Raw genomic sequence first — 18,852 nt, forward strand, 5'->3', positions numbered from 1 at the left:
ATTAATCAATCTCTGGATTACTGTGAGTTGTTAGGCAAAGTTATAAAGACCTAATACCTCAACCCGAGGAAGGGAATCATGCACAAGTGACTCAAGTCCCAATTACGGTGATTCCAGTTTCCATGAGCCATAGCTAATTCCAAAGTCAATTCCAATATAGACTGAACGTATCTCATTCCATTCTAAGAGATGTAATCACAATGTTTACGGTGATTAGAAACGTAGTTTACACAAGGATTTCATTTGCTCCTGTACAGTGACTTTTGCATTGCCTTCATGAACAATTAGCTACCTCTTTTGTTGTTTCTTGCTACAAGAGGCTTCATACGTCTATTCTATTCTATTCTGTTCTGTTCTGTTCTGTTCTGTTCTGTTCTGTTCTCTACTCTACTCTACTCTACTCTACTCTACATTCTATTCTATTCTATTCTATTCTATTCTATTCTATTCTACTCTACTCTACTCTACTCTACTCTACTCTACTCTACTCTATATTCTGTTCTGTTCTGTTCTGTTCTGTTCTATTCTATTCTATTCTGAAGGTGGGTAGGAAAAAACAAGAAGTTTCTTGTCAAAGAAAATTACTTGGAAAGTAATTTGCATTCAAAATTCCATTTCTGAATGATAGGGTCAGAAATCAATATGTTCTGCTTTCAATTAAAGTAATCATGAAAATGTTTTATTTTACAGGGCATTAAATAGAATGTCTTCCACATTTTTAATGGTTGCAATCTTGTTTCAGAATGCTATAGTGAAAGTGAGCATGAAGATCCAGAAATAAATGCAGAGACACCACCCCCTCCATATTCAGATCAGTTGCTGCTGTCTGATTTGGTATGAATTATAGTAATTAACTTGCTTCCATTTGCTAAATGGCGTGTCCAAATGTCACCCTCTACAGTTTAAAAGATAGCTTCCAAGATAGGCAATCCATAGAAAGAGTTGTGAATTGTTTATTCTGTTTAAAATCAGTCATGTGACGAAAGAAATGTTAAGCAAATCACTAGGGTTTTTGTTTCTTTTAAAGAATCATTTATTTTAGTTTTATTTGATTTGTTTTAAATTTTAAACATTTTATACTATCAGTCGTACGGTAATCCTCTCCAGGCAGTTTATAATTTCAAAATGCATAGAAAATTCAAGATGATGGCCAGGATGGTTTAATCAAAGCACTATACATACAAAGGTGGACTTTTGATCAAACATCAAGGGCTGCCCTGTTGGCTTTTAAAAAATAAAAACCTTGCACAGTGGGATGCAAGGAATTTAGTGTAAAAGTTTAAAGGATCATCATACAAGCACACCATGGTCCTCTTGCCTTACAAGAGTTTGATTTATTTATCAAAGAATTAACAGACATACGCAAAAATAAGGCCAGATGCACACCATGGATTTTATGGACTGCAATGTCCCGGGTTTTAATGGTCAACCTTCTCTCTTATCCAGTCCAGAATACCCCCACCCCACCACTGAATTACCTTTCACAAAGCTGCTGATTTTGCTTTGCTTTTCCCCCCTTTTCCCAATAATAAGGACTATTGTGGTTGTTTTTCTGTTGTGCTTGAGTGTCCCTGCTCCTGCTGATCTTCTCTTGAGCTGATCCATGGAGGAGTATTTAAGAGCACCATTAGCAAGGGTAGCTCTCTTTTTCTGCTCTCCTTTTACCATGTTTTCTTTCCTTGGGGAAGAAAAAGTAAAAAAAACAAGTAGACCCATTACGGATTGGAATATGATGCAGCCCGTCCCTCAGAGCATCAGGAAAGGAACATAAAAATGGCATCTTCAATTGAAGGGGAGATTAGAGATGATGGGAGCTAGGAAGGAGGCTAGAGGAAACAGTAGTTTCTTAGTATTCTCCAGGTCTCAAGGGAACACAGTAAGATATTTGGGTTGTGCTTTTTCTTGAAGCCAATCAGCATCTATAATGAGTTTCTCAACCTCAACAATTTTAAGTTGTTTGGACCTCAAGCCCCAGAATTCCCCAGCAAGTATGTTGACTGGGAAATTCTGGGAGTTGAGGTCCATGTATGTTAAAATTGCTGAAGTTGAGAAATACTGGGATTTATTATTATTTATTTTATTATAATATTTATATGCCACCCTTCTCCCAAAGGACTCGAGGCGGCTCACAGGATAAAAACAACAATAAATATCCAATAAAAATCAGTAAAAAACCCCCACAATTAAAATAAAACTCCTAAACAGATCAGGCGATTTGATTAAAAAGCCATGTCTTCAGGTCCTTGCGGAAGGAACGGAGGTCAGGGGCCGTCTGGAGCCCAATGGATAGCTCGTTCCAAAGAGTCGGTGCGGCCACAGGGAATGCCGTCATCCTGGGTGCCACCAGCCGGCATTTTCTGGTCGATGGCACCTGGAGGAGGGCAATCCTATGTGAGCGCACCGGGCGGTGGGAGGCCGATAGGAGGTGATCCTGCAAGTACCTTGGGCCCATGCTATGAAGGGCTTTATAGGTCAATACCAGCACCTTGAAGCAGATCCGGAGGACCCACCGGCAACCAGTGCAGCTCGCGCAGGAGAGGTGTAGCACGGGAGTAATGGGAAGCTCCCGTAACAACCCACGCAGCCGCATTCTGGACCAGTTGGAGCCTCCGGGTGCACCCCAAGGGCAACCCCATGTAGAGGGCATTGCAGTAGTCCAGACGGGAGATAACGAGAGCCTGAGTGACTGTACGGAGGGCATCCCTATCTAGGAAAGTCGCAACGGGCGCACCAGGCGAACCTGTGCAAAGGCCCCCCTGGTCACGGCCGTCAGATGGTCAACTAGGGATAGCCGCGAATCCAGGAGGATGCCAAGATTGCGAGCCTTTTCAGAGGGAGCAAGCAACTCCCCCCCCATCAAAAGTGATGCAGCCATTAGATCCTGGGATGCCGGCATCCACAGCCACTCCGTCTTGGAGGAGTTGAGTCTGAGCCTGTTCCTACCCATCCAAACCCGCACCGCCTCCAGGCACTGAGACATCATGGAAAGAACATCCCTGGATTGGTCCGGGGTAGAGATGTAAAGCTGAGTATCATCAGCATACTAGTGGTAACTCACCCCGAAACTATGAATGATCTCACCCAGTGGCTTCATGTAGATGTTAAAGAGCAGGGGGGAGAGAACCGAACCCTGAGGCACCCCACAAATGAGGGGCCTAGAGGAGGATCTCAGTCCTCCTGCCCAAACAAACTGCGTACGACCCGAGAGATAGGAGGAGAACCACCATAGGACAGTGCCCCCACACCCAACCCCGTGAGTCACCGCAGTAGGATACCATGGTTGATGTATCAAAAGCCGCTGAGAGGTCAAGTAGGACCAGAGCAGAGGAATAACCCCTGTCCCGGGCCTGCCAGAGATCATTCACCAGGGTGACCAATGCTGTTTCCGTGCTGTGTCCGCGCCTGAAGCCTGATTGGTACGGGTCTAGATAGTCTGTTTCCTCCAGGAATTGTGGAAGTTGGTATGCCACAACGTTCTCAACAACCTTCGCTATAAAACGAAGGTTGGAGACGGGACGAAAGTTGTTTAAGGAGGCCAGATCCAGGGCAGGCTTCTTGAGGAGGGGTTGCGGGTTGAGGTTAAGGGTGGCGGGGAAGACCCTATCCCTCAACGAAGCATTGACAATTGCCCAGATCCAGTCTCTGGTCACCTCCCTGGTTGCTGCAACAAGCCAGGAGGGATATGGGTCCAACAAACACGTTGAGGCCCCCAATCTTCCCACAATCCTGTCCGCTTCATCCGAGGATACAGGGTCAAAGTCAACCCAGATGTTACCACCAAGACTTGCTCCCATCTCCCTGTCGGACCATGCCCAGTCAGAGTCTAAACCAGTCCGGATCTGAGCGATCTGAGTGATTATGTGGGATATGTGATAGAACGAAGAGGCTCCGTGGAAAGAATATTTTAGCCAGTAATAGTAAGAACTTACCAAAATAACCACAGTCAGACAAACTTCTCATGTTTGATTTAGAGAACAAACCAGAGGTGTGTTCCAGCAGGTTCTGACCAGTTCTGGAGAACTGGTAGTGGAAATTTTGAGTAGTTCACAGAACTGGTAGTAAAAATTCTGACTGGCCCCGCCCCATCTATTCTCTGCCTCACAATTCCCAGCTGATTGGGAGGAAATGGGGATTTTGCAGTAACCTTCCCCTGGAGTGGGGTAGGAATGGAGATTTTACAGTATCCTTCCCCTGCCACACCCACCAAGCCATGCCACACCCACCAAGCCACATCCACAGAACAGGTAGTAAAAAAATTTGAAACCCACTACTGGAACAAACCTTTCAAAATAGAATCTTCTGGACTATGCACCTGATTATTCTAGTTTAAGGTGACCAGATTTTAACATTGGTAAAGAGGGACATTGTGGGCGTGGCTTATTTTGTGGGCGTGGCTAGCTGGTCATGTGACTGGGTGGGCATGGCTAGCTGGTCATGTGACTGGGTGGGCATGGCTAGCTGGTCATGTGACCGGGTGGCCATGGCTATGTGTATAGGGTAAGGTGAACAGATTTTAACATTGGTAAGAAGGACACCATTGTGGGCGTGACTTATTGTGTGGGCGTGGCTTGGAGGCCATGTGACTGGGTGGGCGTGGCTAGCTGGTCATGTGACCGGGTGGCCATGGCTATGTGTATAGGGACTACTCAGAGGGCTGAAAAGTCATTTCTGACAGGTCCTCACACTTTTGACTGGTCCTCACACTTATGACCATCCTCACATTTATGCCCGTGCAGCATTCTTAACAACCATGTCACTCATTTCACAACTGCTTCTCTTCACCAAGACAAGATAGGGCAAAAATGTAAAATGTGAGGACAGTCATAAGTTCGAGGACTGGTCAAAAGTGTGAGGACCAGTCAAAAATAACTTTTTCAGCCCTCTGAGTAGTCCATATGCATTAAAGGATACAGCAATAGAGAGGGATGAAGGAATGAAAATTAGAGTAGGAGTGAGGGTAAGAGAGGGAGGAAGAGAGAAGGAGAAGGAGAAAGGAAGAGGAAGTAGGGAGGAGAAAAAGAGGGTGGGGGAAGAGAAAGTAAGAAGGAAAGAAAAGAGAGTGGTGGTAGGTTTGAGGAGAAAGATTGCTGTACAATAAAAAAGATGAAAGGGAAGAAAGCCAACCCCAAGCAAATATAAAGATATTAAGATTAAGAATGAATTGTTAAACTTTAAAGAATAAAAGAGAACAAATATGAATATGAGTCCTTCGGGAATAGGGCGGTATAGAAATTTGATTAAAAAAAAATAGCAGTAATTAGAAACACACATACAAACATACAATGTATTTTCTTTGAACAGAATATTTGGCTGGTTCACAAATTTAAACAGCGTTTAGTCATTTCAATTAAATTTACAATTTCTATATTTCCTTTTTGCCATATTTATTCCTCATCTATTTTTTTAAAAAAACAATATTACCCTTCATCCTCATCTCTAATCTTAATCAAATTCAATTTTTCCCTTCTATTCTATATTATACCCCTTCCCATTGTCATCTATTTTTATATCCATCCTCACATTGGTTAATTATGTAATTATGTAATACAGTTGTTTAATACAAATTCAACATTTTAATATAAATCAATTAGTTATATAACTATCTTTTTTGTATATTAATCAATATGAACATGAATATTCCAATTATTTCCATGCAATCCAATTTCTTACAAATCAATTAATTATATTTACCAATAATAATAAACCAAATAATTTCCCCCATATATTCCTCCAAACCACAACTTAACCATTTCTGCTTTCAACACAATATACAATTATTAATAGTATCTCAATTATTACAATTCCCTAGTTAAATAGAGCTTTTTTTCTTTTGTGTTTTAAAATCTTGAACTCTCCTCTTTTGCCCAAAATTTCCCATTGTTTGCAGTTTTGTACCTACCTTTTTTGGTGAGGAAAAAGAAAAAGAAAAAGAAAGAAATCTCTCTCTGCCTCATTTTGTCAAGTTGCAGCTTTACTTTCGCTTTCGCCTTTGTTTTCAGCATAGCTAGGGGGAAAAAAATCTGCTCCAGGAACTTTTTGCAGCTTTTTGCAGCTTTTTGCAGCTTTTTGCAGCTAATTAACCTAGCGGAAGCTGTTAACAGGGGCTGTTTTTTCTATTTTTGCAGGCATGGGTCTACTCATTTTTTTTTAACACTGATCAGCTGTAGGTCGGCCCTTTGAAGCCCCGCAGCAAGAGTTTAAAGAGTTTTTTTTCCCTCTAGCCATCAGCGGGGATTCAGGAGGCAGCCGGGACTCAGGAGGCAGAATGAAAAATCGGGACTTTTTTAAAACGCCGTGGGACGCGGGACAAATTGCTCAAAAGCGGGACTGTCCCGCCAAAAGCGGGACGTCTGGTCACCTTATTCTAGTTCCAGTGAGAGAGAAATGTTGTTTGAAACCTCTATGGTTCCTTTTTAAAAAACAAACGTAATGTATCTGAGACAGACTCTACGAAAGCTTTGAGGATTAAAATAATTTGAGCTGCCTCAGTGTTTATCCTGAATAATGGTTCCACATAATTCAGACCAGGGCCGGATTTTCCTATAGGCTAACTAGGCTTCAGCCTAGGGCCTCAAGATCAAGAGGGGCCTACATTCAAATTGTTAGCAAAATTAAAATTACAATTACACTTTCACTATAGGTGAAAGGGCCTCGTAAGTGGAATAGCCTAGGGCCTCTTTTCATCTAAATCCGGCCCTGATTCAGACAGCCCAGATTCTAGCTGTTATCCCCAAATCATGACTTCGAAATATTCACCAGTGAGGTATTTTACATATAATTAATGGCCTTTTGCTGGGGGAATGGAGAGATGCCTGGCTCATACAGGTTTTAGCCTTGTCAAGTTCGCAAATATCAAATAAGGAATTACGATATTAGAACAGAGGGCCATGCAAGTCACAATATTTTCTCCTAATAGTGTTCTGCTGTTTTAATAAGATAGGATAATCCTTTCTAGCTGCCTCCAACTCATCAGTTCAATTCTGTGGCAAAGAACAGGTGCATATGCGTGCCCACATGCACACACATGCACCCATACACAAATGTGCACACATACAAACATGCACATTGCCTATGCAAGTCCGTGGTAGAAAAAAATAAATTCAATTAAACACACATATTTCTATTTTATGGTGAAAAAGGTCTGTAATTCTGAAAACCTTCTTAGGAGAGGAAGAGGCTATTGTTGCCTGTTTTTGTCTTTTATCCTGCTGCTTTCCTATACTATTCTGAGAGGTCCTCCAAACTTCAGAACAGATGGCAAAAATGTACAGGTGGTCCTCAACTTACAACCACAATTGAGACCCCCAGGACACCGCAACTGTCAAAAATATGAACCAGTTGCCAAGCATCTGAATTTTGGTCACATGACCGCAGGGATGCTGCAATGGTCATAAGTGCGGAAAACGGTCATAAGACACTTTTTTTCAATTCTGTTCTAACTTCAAACAGTCACTAAATGAACTGTTGTAAATCGAGGACTACCTGTACCAATAAATAACATCATCTTGCCCTTGAGAAGAGCACTTCCTGGGCCTAAACCTGAAAATGCTCTCTAAAAATGACGGGTCAATAACAACAGAGTAAAGAATGGTGGCCAACCAATTCTTGAGTAGGCCCCAAATTTAACAAGGGACATATTGTAGGAAATTAATGTCTTTCTGGGTCAAAGTGCTTAGAGTCACGCCATACATGTACAAGAGGCTGGATATTTTTGTCCATTTTTTAAGGGATGGGGTATTATTTTTCTTTGCTTTAAAAATGTGTTAAGGTCAGGATTAATATTGTAGTTTTCATCTGTCTTCTGCCTCAGAATTGCTGCAAGGGGTGATTAGCCCAGTTGAGACCACAGAATACAGTTGTCTCCAGAGATATTAGAAGTATGAAATGAGAGTAGTCCTAAGTTCCAGACATCTAGCTACTCAAGGAGCTATATGAAAGCAAATTTATTGATTCTTGGCAATAACAATAATACAAATATTTATTTTTATTTGTTTTGGAAAACAGGCCCAACAAGAGCTTTCCTCAACATCACATCTTTTAAATGACCTACCACAGTCCTTATCTTCCCCAGAAAGCAGTACGATGAAATCCCCAGGCTCCTCTTCTTCCTCATTGTGCAATCTATTGCATTCAGAGAGACAGTCGTGGCTGGACTTAATTAACAGCTCTTCTGCTCAAGAAGAAGTGGACAATCAACCTCCAGCTGCCTCTGGTGACTCTGCAGACACTGATTGCCGGTTGACAGACTGTAATGAAAGAGTGGAAAGCGGTACCAGCAGATCCAAGGAAAACAGTCCGATTACAGGGAATGAAGACAAATCTTCATTAGGCAAGGCCAACGATAACTTAGCTGTACCTGGAAAAATAGCATCAGCAACTCTAAGTAAAGGTGAGTAACACAAAAAAGCAACCCTATACATTATTCTAGTATCTCCTCCACTTTTGCTTTTAATCCATTTTTTAAATCAAAGTTCTCTTACGAAATTAAAAGATAGTGTGAAAACACAATACAGTTAATCCTTGCTTAAAAACCGGTCACTCAGTGACATTTGAAAGTAGGCCCGTTTTTCTTTCTCACCTGTCTCCAGATCCTCTCTATGCATCTGGGGAGGGCGAAAACAGCCTTCCCCATCCCCTGACTAGGTGGCTCAGTGGCTAAGACACTAAGCTAAGACACTAAGACACTAAGCTTGTCAATCAGAAAGATTGGCAGTTCGGTGGTTCGAATCCCTAGCACAGGTCTCCTGCGTGAGCAGGGGGTTGGACTAGATGACCTCCAAGGTCCCTTCCAACTCTGTTACTGTTAAACCTTGGAGGCCCTCCGGAGGCCCAAAACAGCCCATTTCCCAACTCCCGGTTAGACAGGAAGTGACGTTTTTTGCTGTCCTCAGCCTCCAGAGCCTCTGTAGGAGTCTATAGTGTGCCATAAGTTTATCATCACGGACCTAGATAGTTGGGGGCAATATTTTAAACTGTCCAGAGTTTGCTGTAAAGCATCACGGGGTGGTATATAAGTCTAAGTGTTATCACTATTACATGATCATGATATTCAGCAGTTTTTGCTGGTTTCCGATTTTCTGGTTTCTGACCAAAGAACCGCCCATTGAAAAAAATGGGTTTGTTTAACAATCACGCATCCACTTAATGACCACCAGTAAAAAGATCCTAAAATTGAGTACGGTCACATAGTGACTTGCTTAACAACTCCCACAACCTATATAATTTGAGGCTCAATTGCAGCTGTAAGTTGAGGACTACCAGCAAAAGAGCTAGCAAATAAAAAAGAAAGCATTGGTAAGAATCAGAAATACTTACGCAGGTAGGAAGACAAGATAGGTACTGAAATAAAAATAAACAATTCCAAGAATGCACATTATTTTGCTTGACCGAAAGTGTTGTTCAAAGCTTCCTAGGAGGTGATTTAATATCTGAGTCATCGCAGCTGAATTTTTTTTCTCTGGTTGGAAGCAGGCAGGCACCCTATAAAATTGTCTGAACTTTAATGAAATGGAGTCCAATACTCTTGTACTTTCAAAATCCAGGTAGCTGTATTGTTTTTCCAATCATTTTGAAAAATAGCCTTCACATATATTGCAATTCAGCCGAGATCCAAATCCTTTGGCTTCTGAATTAAGAAAAGAGTTATACCTATTATCTGGAAAGAAAGTGCTCTCCTTGAATTTTGAGGACCTGGCTTTTATTCAGGCCTGAAGCTAAATTGGAACAGATCTTGATTACTCACTTTTTCCAAGACATCTGTACTTGGATGTACAGATATACTTAAAAGAAGCCAATGATCAAGGGCCATTTCACTTTCATTTCAGACCAAGATAAAGCACTAAAACTGCTTTGGTTGCCCAGTATGGCTGTCTTACTTGGAGGGGAAATGGGAAGAAAACTATTGTCTGTGTGTAATCCTAGATTTTCTATATTAATATAACTCTCTAGTAATGGTATAAATCGGAATTTTCAGTGTGTGTGTTTCTTTTTCTATTTAGAATAATCACATACGTGTATTCATAACGCCAGTCTATATAAATAAACTGGATTGAGTCAATCCAGATGCTGCTTCTGCCCCACAGCTGCATTTCTACTATTAGTTTAACAATTCTTAACAACATGCCAAATTCATTGAAATTCCTATAGCAATATATTTTCTATACATACTACATTCTTGATTTAAAAATAACTTGGTTTAGCAGACTTCAAATATAACAGACAAACTTTCCCTCTAGACGTCAAGTCAGAATAATGAATAATTGCAGCATAGACAGTTTACATCAATCAGGGATTTATTTAATGGTCATTCATGATGAATATACACTTTCTGCCTTCTGAATTGCTTGTTTAAACTGAGGGTTTGCTGCATTTTTGAACACAAGATAACAGAATCCTGATAGATCTTTATTCTGTTGGCAAGCTTTAAGTAGTTTTTTACAGAATAGAATCATTTGCATGAAAGAAATATTTGCATGAAAGTAAAAAGTGTGAAATTAATTTAGAAGCCTTTCAAGAAGCAGGAAACCAAATAATAGTATCACAAGAGTTTCACACACTATTGAATGCCCATTTTCACACACACTATTGAATGCCCATTTTTAAACTTAAAATTCAAATGTTTGCATGTATTAAACTACACACTTTTTATTTTATAATTAAATATATGTATTTAATTAAAATACACATGTTTAATCAATACTTGCAAACATGTATGCGGCCTCTATTATTTCCTTCTATGGAAGGAAATACATGCTTTTTAATTTTTGCAAACATTTATGTGGCCTCTATTATTTCATTCTGTGGAAAAAAATACTGGATAAATGACTAGAGAAAAAGAGGGTAAATCAGCCTGCCATGATTGATTAGCTATCTTTATTCAAAGAAGAAAACAATAACAAAGCAGTTAGCACAAGGTAAAAAATAGGATTGGCACATATATCTTCAATCCAGAGGTTTGCTTCTAATCTAAAAAAACAGGTAGACAGAAACAACAACTAGTTACTATCATTTTTCTTACATTTGATGGGAGTCTCATATGCTTGGTTTTACCAGGAGACTATAAAAACTAATAATAACAAAGAAGAAATTACAAAAAATGAAACAGCTATAACAGAATGGGCCTTACTTATGTTGTATTGTTCATCTATGAAAGCAATAACACCCTCTTTTCTGAGATATTTCAGATAGACCCTTTGCAAACAATTGTTATAGGCAAGTCAGGTCTAATGCATTTTATGTCCAAACATTTTTCTCTGTATTTTATTGCCTTATTAGAAGATATCTATACTTGGTAGGGAATGGTTTTAATTCTAACATTTAATTTTCAGAAATTAATGGATGCAAACAAGATAGACAGAAGCTTCTAGGTACCCTTGAAATGCAGAAGGATGGGAGTAGTGTTTCAATATATCTAGAATTTAAGGATTGCTTTTCTATCCAAGTGGGATATCATCCTGGTCTTTCACTTGGGGAAAAAAAAAAACATAATTGTGGCCAAAACATTCTTCTAGTGATAAGGGCACTTACTGAAGGTCTAAAGAAAAAGTGGGAATAAATTAAATTGATCCAAAGTCATCCAATGTCTAGAAATCCTTAGAGGGTCATTAGAAATGCTCAATCCTGCTTAAAAGCTTGTTGGAGTAATGTTGTTCTAATACTTTTGAACATTGTCAGTGGGGAATTGGCTGCTTGAATGTCTAGAAGAAAGGCATTCCAAATTACAGAGATCAGAGTTATCTTGATTTCACTAGATTTTGGTGAGATCTTTATAAGAATTCCAGCTGAAAAATAAGGCTTTAATATATCAATGTCATCTACTCCCTTTTGGAGGATTCTAGAGATCTTTGAAAGAAATTAAGATGATTGATTATATCAGAGTATGAGACCTAAAAAAAAACTTAGTATACTTCAAATAAAGACAGTGGGCCATATAGGTTCCAAAGATAACTGCCTCCTCAGTTCTTTAAACTGTGAATTTTAGACAGATGTTCAGTAAAAGTTGAAATTAACAACATGTAGAGAAATTCTACGTTTTTTCCCTATCGAGTCTCATTCAAGCTGTGGAGATAAAATTTGCCTGACTGGCTCTTGCTTAATTAACTATAGCTTACATTGGATTTTTCCTACAACAAAGTGAGTCACATTTAATGAGGTGATCAGTCAGAACAAAACAGTAAAATAGCATATTGGCTATTAGTCTATAGAGATTCTCAGTCATCCAGGTCATATTGGCTATTGTAACAGGCTATTCTGCTAGAATGCAGGCATTTTCTTCAGCATTGGGCTAAAGTACGAACCTAAATTTAGCCTTTATCCAAAGGCAATTATGGCATGTTTATACTTGCACAATTCTATAAAATATATGAAATAAACATATTAGGGAGTATTTAATTACAAATGTTTGAGATGCACCACTGTATTATAACATTACTGTTAAAAATAAAATACACTGCTCAAAAAAATAAAGGGAACACAAGCAGAAGACATCCGAGATCTGAATGAATGAAATAGCCTTATTAAATACTTTGTTTGTTACATACAGTAGTTTTGTGTTCCCTTTAGTTGTTTGAGCAATGTATAAATTACTGTATGTAAAGAACAAAATATTTAATAAGGCTATTTCATTCATTCATATCTCGGATGTCTTCTGCTTGTGTTCCCTTTATTTTTTTGAGCAGTATAGTAGACCCAGTACAATCATATGCCCAGTTATACTGCTAGGTGGAAAAAATGTTCCCTTTAAAGGTCCAGCCATTTCAATCATAAGTTGGTGGAATAGAGACATCAATCATTAACACATCATTTTTGATATGTGTACATTTTGGATATTGCACCTGAAATCTTGAGTCCTGATTTTAATATTTATTTATTTATTTATTTATTTATTTATTTATTTATTTATTTATTTATTTATTGTTCAAATTTATATACCGCCCTTCTCCCGAAGGACTCAGGGCGGTGAACAGCCGAAGATAAAAATACATAGAATACAAAATTTAAAAATAGTTTAAAACAAATTAAATAGTATTGGCCCGTGACAATTAAAACACCCCTAATTTAAAATCAGATTAAGAACTAAATTACTCTATTAAAAGAGTATTAAAAGAATATTCTTCATACAGTATGTCCACAGACCAACTCATGGATGAGAATGTCAAAATAGTTCATATATTACTTTCCCTCCTAATTTTCTCTAGGCCACCAGAAGTAGCCTTCTCCCATTCGCCGCACATGTGTTACTTAAAAAAAATCTATCTCACCTGCACTCTATCACAGAATCCTCTCTTTTATCTCCCATACAGATCGTACCAAATGTTCTGTGGATGAAATGGAGAAACTGTACAAGTCTTTAGAGCAAGCAAGTTTATCTCCCATTGGGGATCGGCGACCTTCTACTAAGAAAGAGTTGAGAAAGTCCTTTATCAAAAGGAGCAAGAACCCTTCTGTAAATGAGAAACTTCATAAAATCCGAGCTCTGAATAGTACCTTAAAGGTAAAGGTTGATGGAGGAGAGATGTTCTAGCGGTTTTGGATTCAGGGGGAGAGACTTTTGGGTGTATTCACATGAACAACTTGCTCAGACTAGTGAAAACAGCGATGGTTGCATTCACACTGGTGGACTGCAAGTAGTTAATTTTAGTTCTGGTTAGTGAATATGTGTGTGCATTTAGGATGATAACTTAGCTTTTTGTATAAATTTAGTTATTTAGTTACTTTGTAATGCAGTCTATTATTTATATAATGCAAATATAACTATTACAACCAGTAGGATATATAGCAACTGTTAATTTTTTTTTCTCTATTGTGAAATGATTACTTTTTAAAAACAAGGAAACTTGTTTTAGTAATTATGAGAAATGGGTTTTTTTTTTTTTTGGTTGAAAAAAAAGTAGTGGGAAGACCAGAAGACTTGACATTTGAGAGACAGTTTTTTTTCAGTTTTCTGAAAAAAATTCTTGTATGTATACAAGAAGATTTGGATCATTTATCTGTCCCAATGTCTACTTCTAGTAACTTGCTTTTTCTTCTTGTGTTGACTAGTGCAAAGAACATGACTTGGCCATGATAAACCAGCTGCTGGAGGATCATAAACTAACAGCAACAAAGTATAGAGAGTGGAAGAATACAAACTCCATTTTGATTCAAGATATCTATCAGCCACCAGACACTATGTCTACAACTGAAGGAGACAACACAGAATCAGAAATGACCCCTCAGTCATCTTTTGTTGGATGAATAGTATTCACTGGAAATACTATCTGGGGACAGTTAACTTTCCATCGCTGATCTCTTCAGTCATTCAATTTGAACTGCCATATATTCAGGTTTTGCTTCTATAGGTACTGATACTATCTATACTGAAACAGAGCAGCCCTCTGTTGCTTGTTAACCAACAAGCAAAATAAGCACATGCTTAGGGTACCAAGGAAGGGGGGCACCATAGAGTTTTTTCCCCTAGCGATCATGTCTTTAATTCTTTCACTGCCACACTCAGCTTTAGTTTTCAGCACTTATTAAGTCTTAATGTCTTGTCAATTAAGCAATGGAAAAGTTGAGGAGCAGTATTATTAGAGTATTATTATTATCAGGTTTAGAGCATCAATTGACCTTAATCTGGCCCTGGAACTCAGAGATTGCTGTCTAGAGCATGATTTCCCCTTTCCATAGTCCACGAAGATAGGAAAAATCTCCTCTAATGGTCACATCATGATACAACTCTTGCTATAGTTCTAAGAAGGACTTTTATCTGGTGGATGAGAATTGGGATTATCTTCTGTAAAAGCAGCCAACTTTACAATAAAAACAATGTTTTAGGAAATACGTTTCTCAGTTTTCTGAATGTAGGGTACATACACAAGAAGACTTGGTCCATTTTAAATTTGGTTGAGAGAGAAGCAGAACACTTCAGCTTGGGGAAAAAACAAACTACCAGGGTAAGAATTATACAAAATGCACTATTTTGCCACAGCTCATCAATGTTTTAATTGTTTCTGCTGATGGACGGTTTTTAGTCACAGAAGAAATAAATAAAAGAAGGTTGGTGTTTGTATTCTATATAGCCTTCTCATGATCTGTTCAAAGGACACAGTTGCAGCCATAATAGCTTCAGGTTTATGAAGAAAAAAAAAATCCATTTATCAGACATCAGAAAGTTGTGTTTGAACTGGTTTTTATGAGCAAATAAATTCATTGGGCAAAATGTATGTGTCCGTCTTTCCTTAATGTTTTATGGAGTGTAAACCTAACAGTAAATGAAAACAAATATAAAACACAGACATATAAGTTTTGCCTCGGCTTTTTGTGAAAATGTAGATATTTTTTCAGTCTCGCTTAGCCATATGTGACTGATCTCAAAAAGCTAAGCCAAACCTGAATTGTTCTTGGATAGAAGATCATGAGGAAAGTCAAGCGGTATAAATTAGATTTAGAAGTTTTTTTTTTTTTTTAAAAAAAAAGCCCATAGATAGGCAATGGCAGGTTTTCTGCAGGTTTTGTAAATTTTTTTATAGCTGCTACTTATTGGTAAAATGACTTTGGGATGATACTGTGTGAGACAACAAATATGTCCCAAGGTTTGTATTTGTTACCATGAAAACTATTTAGATATAGCAATAGCACTTAGACTTATATACTGCTTCACAGTGCATTACAGCACTCTCTAAGTGGTTTACAGAGTCAGCATATTGCCTCCAACAATCTGGGTCTTCATTTTACTGACCTTGGAAGGATGGAAAGCTGAGTCAACCTTGAGCCTGGTGAGACTTGAACTCCTGGCAGTGGGCAGAATTAGCTGCAATACTGCATTCTAACAACTATGCCACCATGACTCTTAAATCCTAATACATATGACAGGCATGTCTTGACAGTTCTTCTCAAATTTGACTCCTTTCCAATTTGCATGCATACATACAGGTGAAACTCGAAAAATTAGAATATTGTGCAAAAGTTCATTTATTTCAGTAATGAAACTAATTTCATTACTGAAATGAAATTAAAAGGTAAAACTAATATATGAGATAGACTCATTACATGCAAAGCGAGATAGTTCAAGCCTTGATTTGTCATAATTTTGATGATTATGGCTTACAGCTCATGAAAACCCCATATTCACAATCTCAGAAAATTAGAATATTACATGAAATCAATAAAACAAGGATTATACATAGAACAATATCGGACCTCTGAAAAGTATAAGCATGCATATATACTCAGTAATTGGTTTGGGCCCCTTTTGCATCAATTACTGCCTCAATGCGGTGTGGCATGGATGCTATCAGCCTGTGGCACTGCTGAGGTGTTATGGAAGACCAGGATGCTTCAATAGCAGCCTTCAGCTCTTCTGCATTGTTCAGTCTCATGTCTCTCATCTTTCTCTTGGCAATGCCCCATAGATTCTCTATGGGGTTCAGGTCAGGTGAGTTTGCTGGCCAATCAAGCACAGTAATCCCATGGTCATTGAACCAGGTTTTGGTACTTTTGGCAGTGTGGGCAGATGCCAAGTCCTGCTGGAAAATGAAGTCAGCATCCCCATAAAGCTCATCTGCGGAAGGAAGCATGAAGTGCTCCAAAATCTCCTGGTAGACGGCTGCATTGACCCTGGACTTAATGAAGCACAGTGGACCAACACCAGCAGATGACATGGCTCCCCAAATCAACACAGACTGTGGAAACTTCACACTGGACTTCAAGCACCTTGCAGTGTGTGCCTCTCCATTCTTCCTCCTTGGTTTCCAAATGAGATGCAAAAGTTGCTCTCATCAGAAAAGAGGACTTTGGATCACTGAGCAACATATCAGTTCTTTTTGTCTTTAGCCCAGGTAAGATGCTTCTGACATTGTTTGTTGTTCAGGAGCGCCTTGACAGAATACGACATTTGAAGCCCATGTCCAGGATCCGTCTGTGTGTGGTGGGTCTTGATGCACTGACTCCAGCCTCAGTCCACTCCTTGTGAAAGTCCCCAACACTTTTGAATGGCCTTTTCCTGACAATCCTCTCCAGGCTGCGGTCATCCCTGCTGCTTGTGCACCTTTTTCTTCCACACTTTTCCCTTCCACATAACTTTCTATTAATGTGCTTTGATACAGCACTTTGGGAACATCCAACTTCTTTTGCAATTACCTTTTGAGGCTTTCTCTCCTTATGGAGGGTGTCAATGACGGTTTTCTGCACAACTGTCAGGTCAGCAGTCTTTCCCATGATTGTGATTCCTACTGAACCAGACTGAGAGACCATTTAAAGGCTCAGAAACCCTTTGCAGGTGTTATGGCTTAATTAGCTGATTAGAATATTTGAGCCTAGAATATTGAACCTTTTCACAATATTCTAATTTTCTGAGATTGTGAATTTGGGGTTTTCATGAGCTGTAAGCCATAATCATCAAAATTATGACAAATCAAGGCTTGAACTATCTAGCTTTGCATGCAATGAGTCTATCTCATATATTAATTTCACTTTTTATGTTGCATTACTGAAATAAATGAACTTTTGCACGATATTCTAATTTTTTGAGTTTCACCTGTATATTGTTAATACATTTATTAGCTGGATGAAATAGAAGCAAGTTGACAGTCCATCTAAACAAAGCCTAGCACTTCAATATTGCCTTTTTTTCTTTCAGGGAGTGAGTTCCTATTAAAATGCACACAATTGGTCACTCAGCTCGCACCACTATTATTGCATTTTGCAGTTCGTTTTCTGGTCCCAGTCCCCTGTTTGAAATTAGTCTTAATTTTGACATGCACAAATGGTTAAATCATGAACTGGCATGATCAAGGGAAAGTAACATTTTCATATGGTGAAAATGTCCTATTGCTTTTGGAAAATTAGAGCTTGCAGCTATATAGTTATTTGTTTCAATGTTTGGTTTGAAGTGAAGTAATTCCAGTGAAAATCCTACCACCACCACTACAACCCCATCAAACCCCCAAATCAATTTGTTCAAATGCTTCAACTCATAGTAACTGTTTCATGGTTGAACGTTCCTTCCTCCTTCCTGAATTAGAGAGATGATATCATCTAAACTGCAATTTTGCCACAAGCAGAATAATACCCTGATACAGAAATCTGTAAATGAATAGTATGTGTCAACCCAGCCAAATCTTGAGATAGGAAATAGCATGGTTGATTTACAGAATAGAAGGGAGCACTCTTGTAAAGAAAGATTTACTTATTACTTATAAATTTATGCAGCAGAGAATTGGACAGGTAATCTATTTTACCCAAAGTAGGAAAGTAGAGGATTGCCTTCCCCAACGTTTTGTCTGCCAAAATTCCTGGTAAGTCTCTTAAAGTCATGTGTGAGCGGGTGGCCATAAAAAATGAAAAGTCTACTGTTTTGAACAGTTATTAAAAACCTTTATAATTATGTTATGTTATGTTATGCTTTTTCCTTTATAGGGCAGGTGAAATTTCTAACAACAGGAAGAAGGTTCTGTGGTTTCTATTATTGTGGCATGAGTCGGCCCTAAGAAAGAAAGGAAACCAGTAAAAAAAAAATAATTAAAAAAATGGTTCTGAATATGAATAAAAACTTTATTACAGTCATCGACCATCAATAGACATACAATAAATTAAAAATAATACTGACATTAATCATGAATAATAACATCCCTGTTATGAAACTCAAACCGTTATGGTCACATAATCTCAAACCGTTAGGGTCACTCCCTAATTTACATGAGTGGAGAGCCGATAAGTATGTGAGTAAATGTATTTTTCCAATAATTGTTATAGATATCTCCAAAAAATTGGCACCAGTTGACTTCTATAATTCTGTAGCCAGTTTTTTTCATGTGGACATTGCAGTGACACAGAATTTTGCCACTGCCCACATGGTAGCTGGAAAAAATGGTT

General features: G+C 38.6%; 1 protein-coding gene across 1 annotated transcript in view; it reads left to right on the forward strand.

Annotated features, from left to right (window-relative positions):
• The window catches only part of IPCEF1 (interaction protein for cytohesin exchange factors 1), a 30,765-nt gene extending 16,455 nt beyond the window's left edge, over window positions 1-14,310 (forward strand). Inside the window, exons 7-10 of the mRNA XM_070931565.1 lie at window positions 743-834; window positions 8,005-8,389; window positions 13,302-13,492; window positions 14,041-14,310. Of these exons, the coding sequence (XP_070787666.1) occupies window positions 743-834; window positions 8,005-8,389; window positions 13,302-13,492; window positions 14,041-14,235 (863 nt within the window). The 3' untranslated portion in view covers window positions 14,236-14,310. The remainder of the gene's footprint in view (window positions 1-742; window positions 835-8,004; window positions 8,390-13,301; window positions 13,493-14,040) is intronic.
• The last annotated feature ends 4,542 nt before the right edge of the window (window positions 14,311-18,852 follow it).

This window comes from Pituophis catenifer, unplaced genomic scaffold (genome assembly GCF_029215685.1).
Source record: "Pituophis catenifer annectens isolate HBS135680 unplaced genomic scaffold, rPitCat1.0.hap2 SCAF_1, whole genome shotgun sequence".
Classification (NCBI taxonomy): domain Eukaryota; kingdom Metazoa; phylum Chordata; class Lepidosauria; order Squamata; family Colubridae; genus Pituophis; species Pituophis catenifer.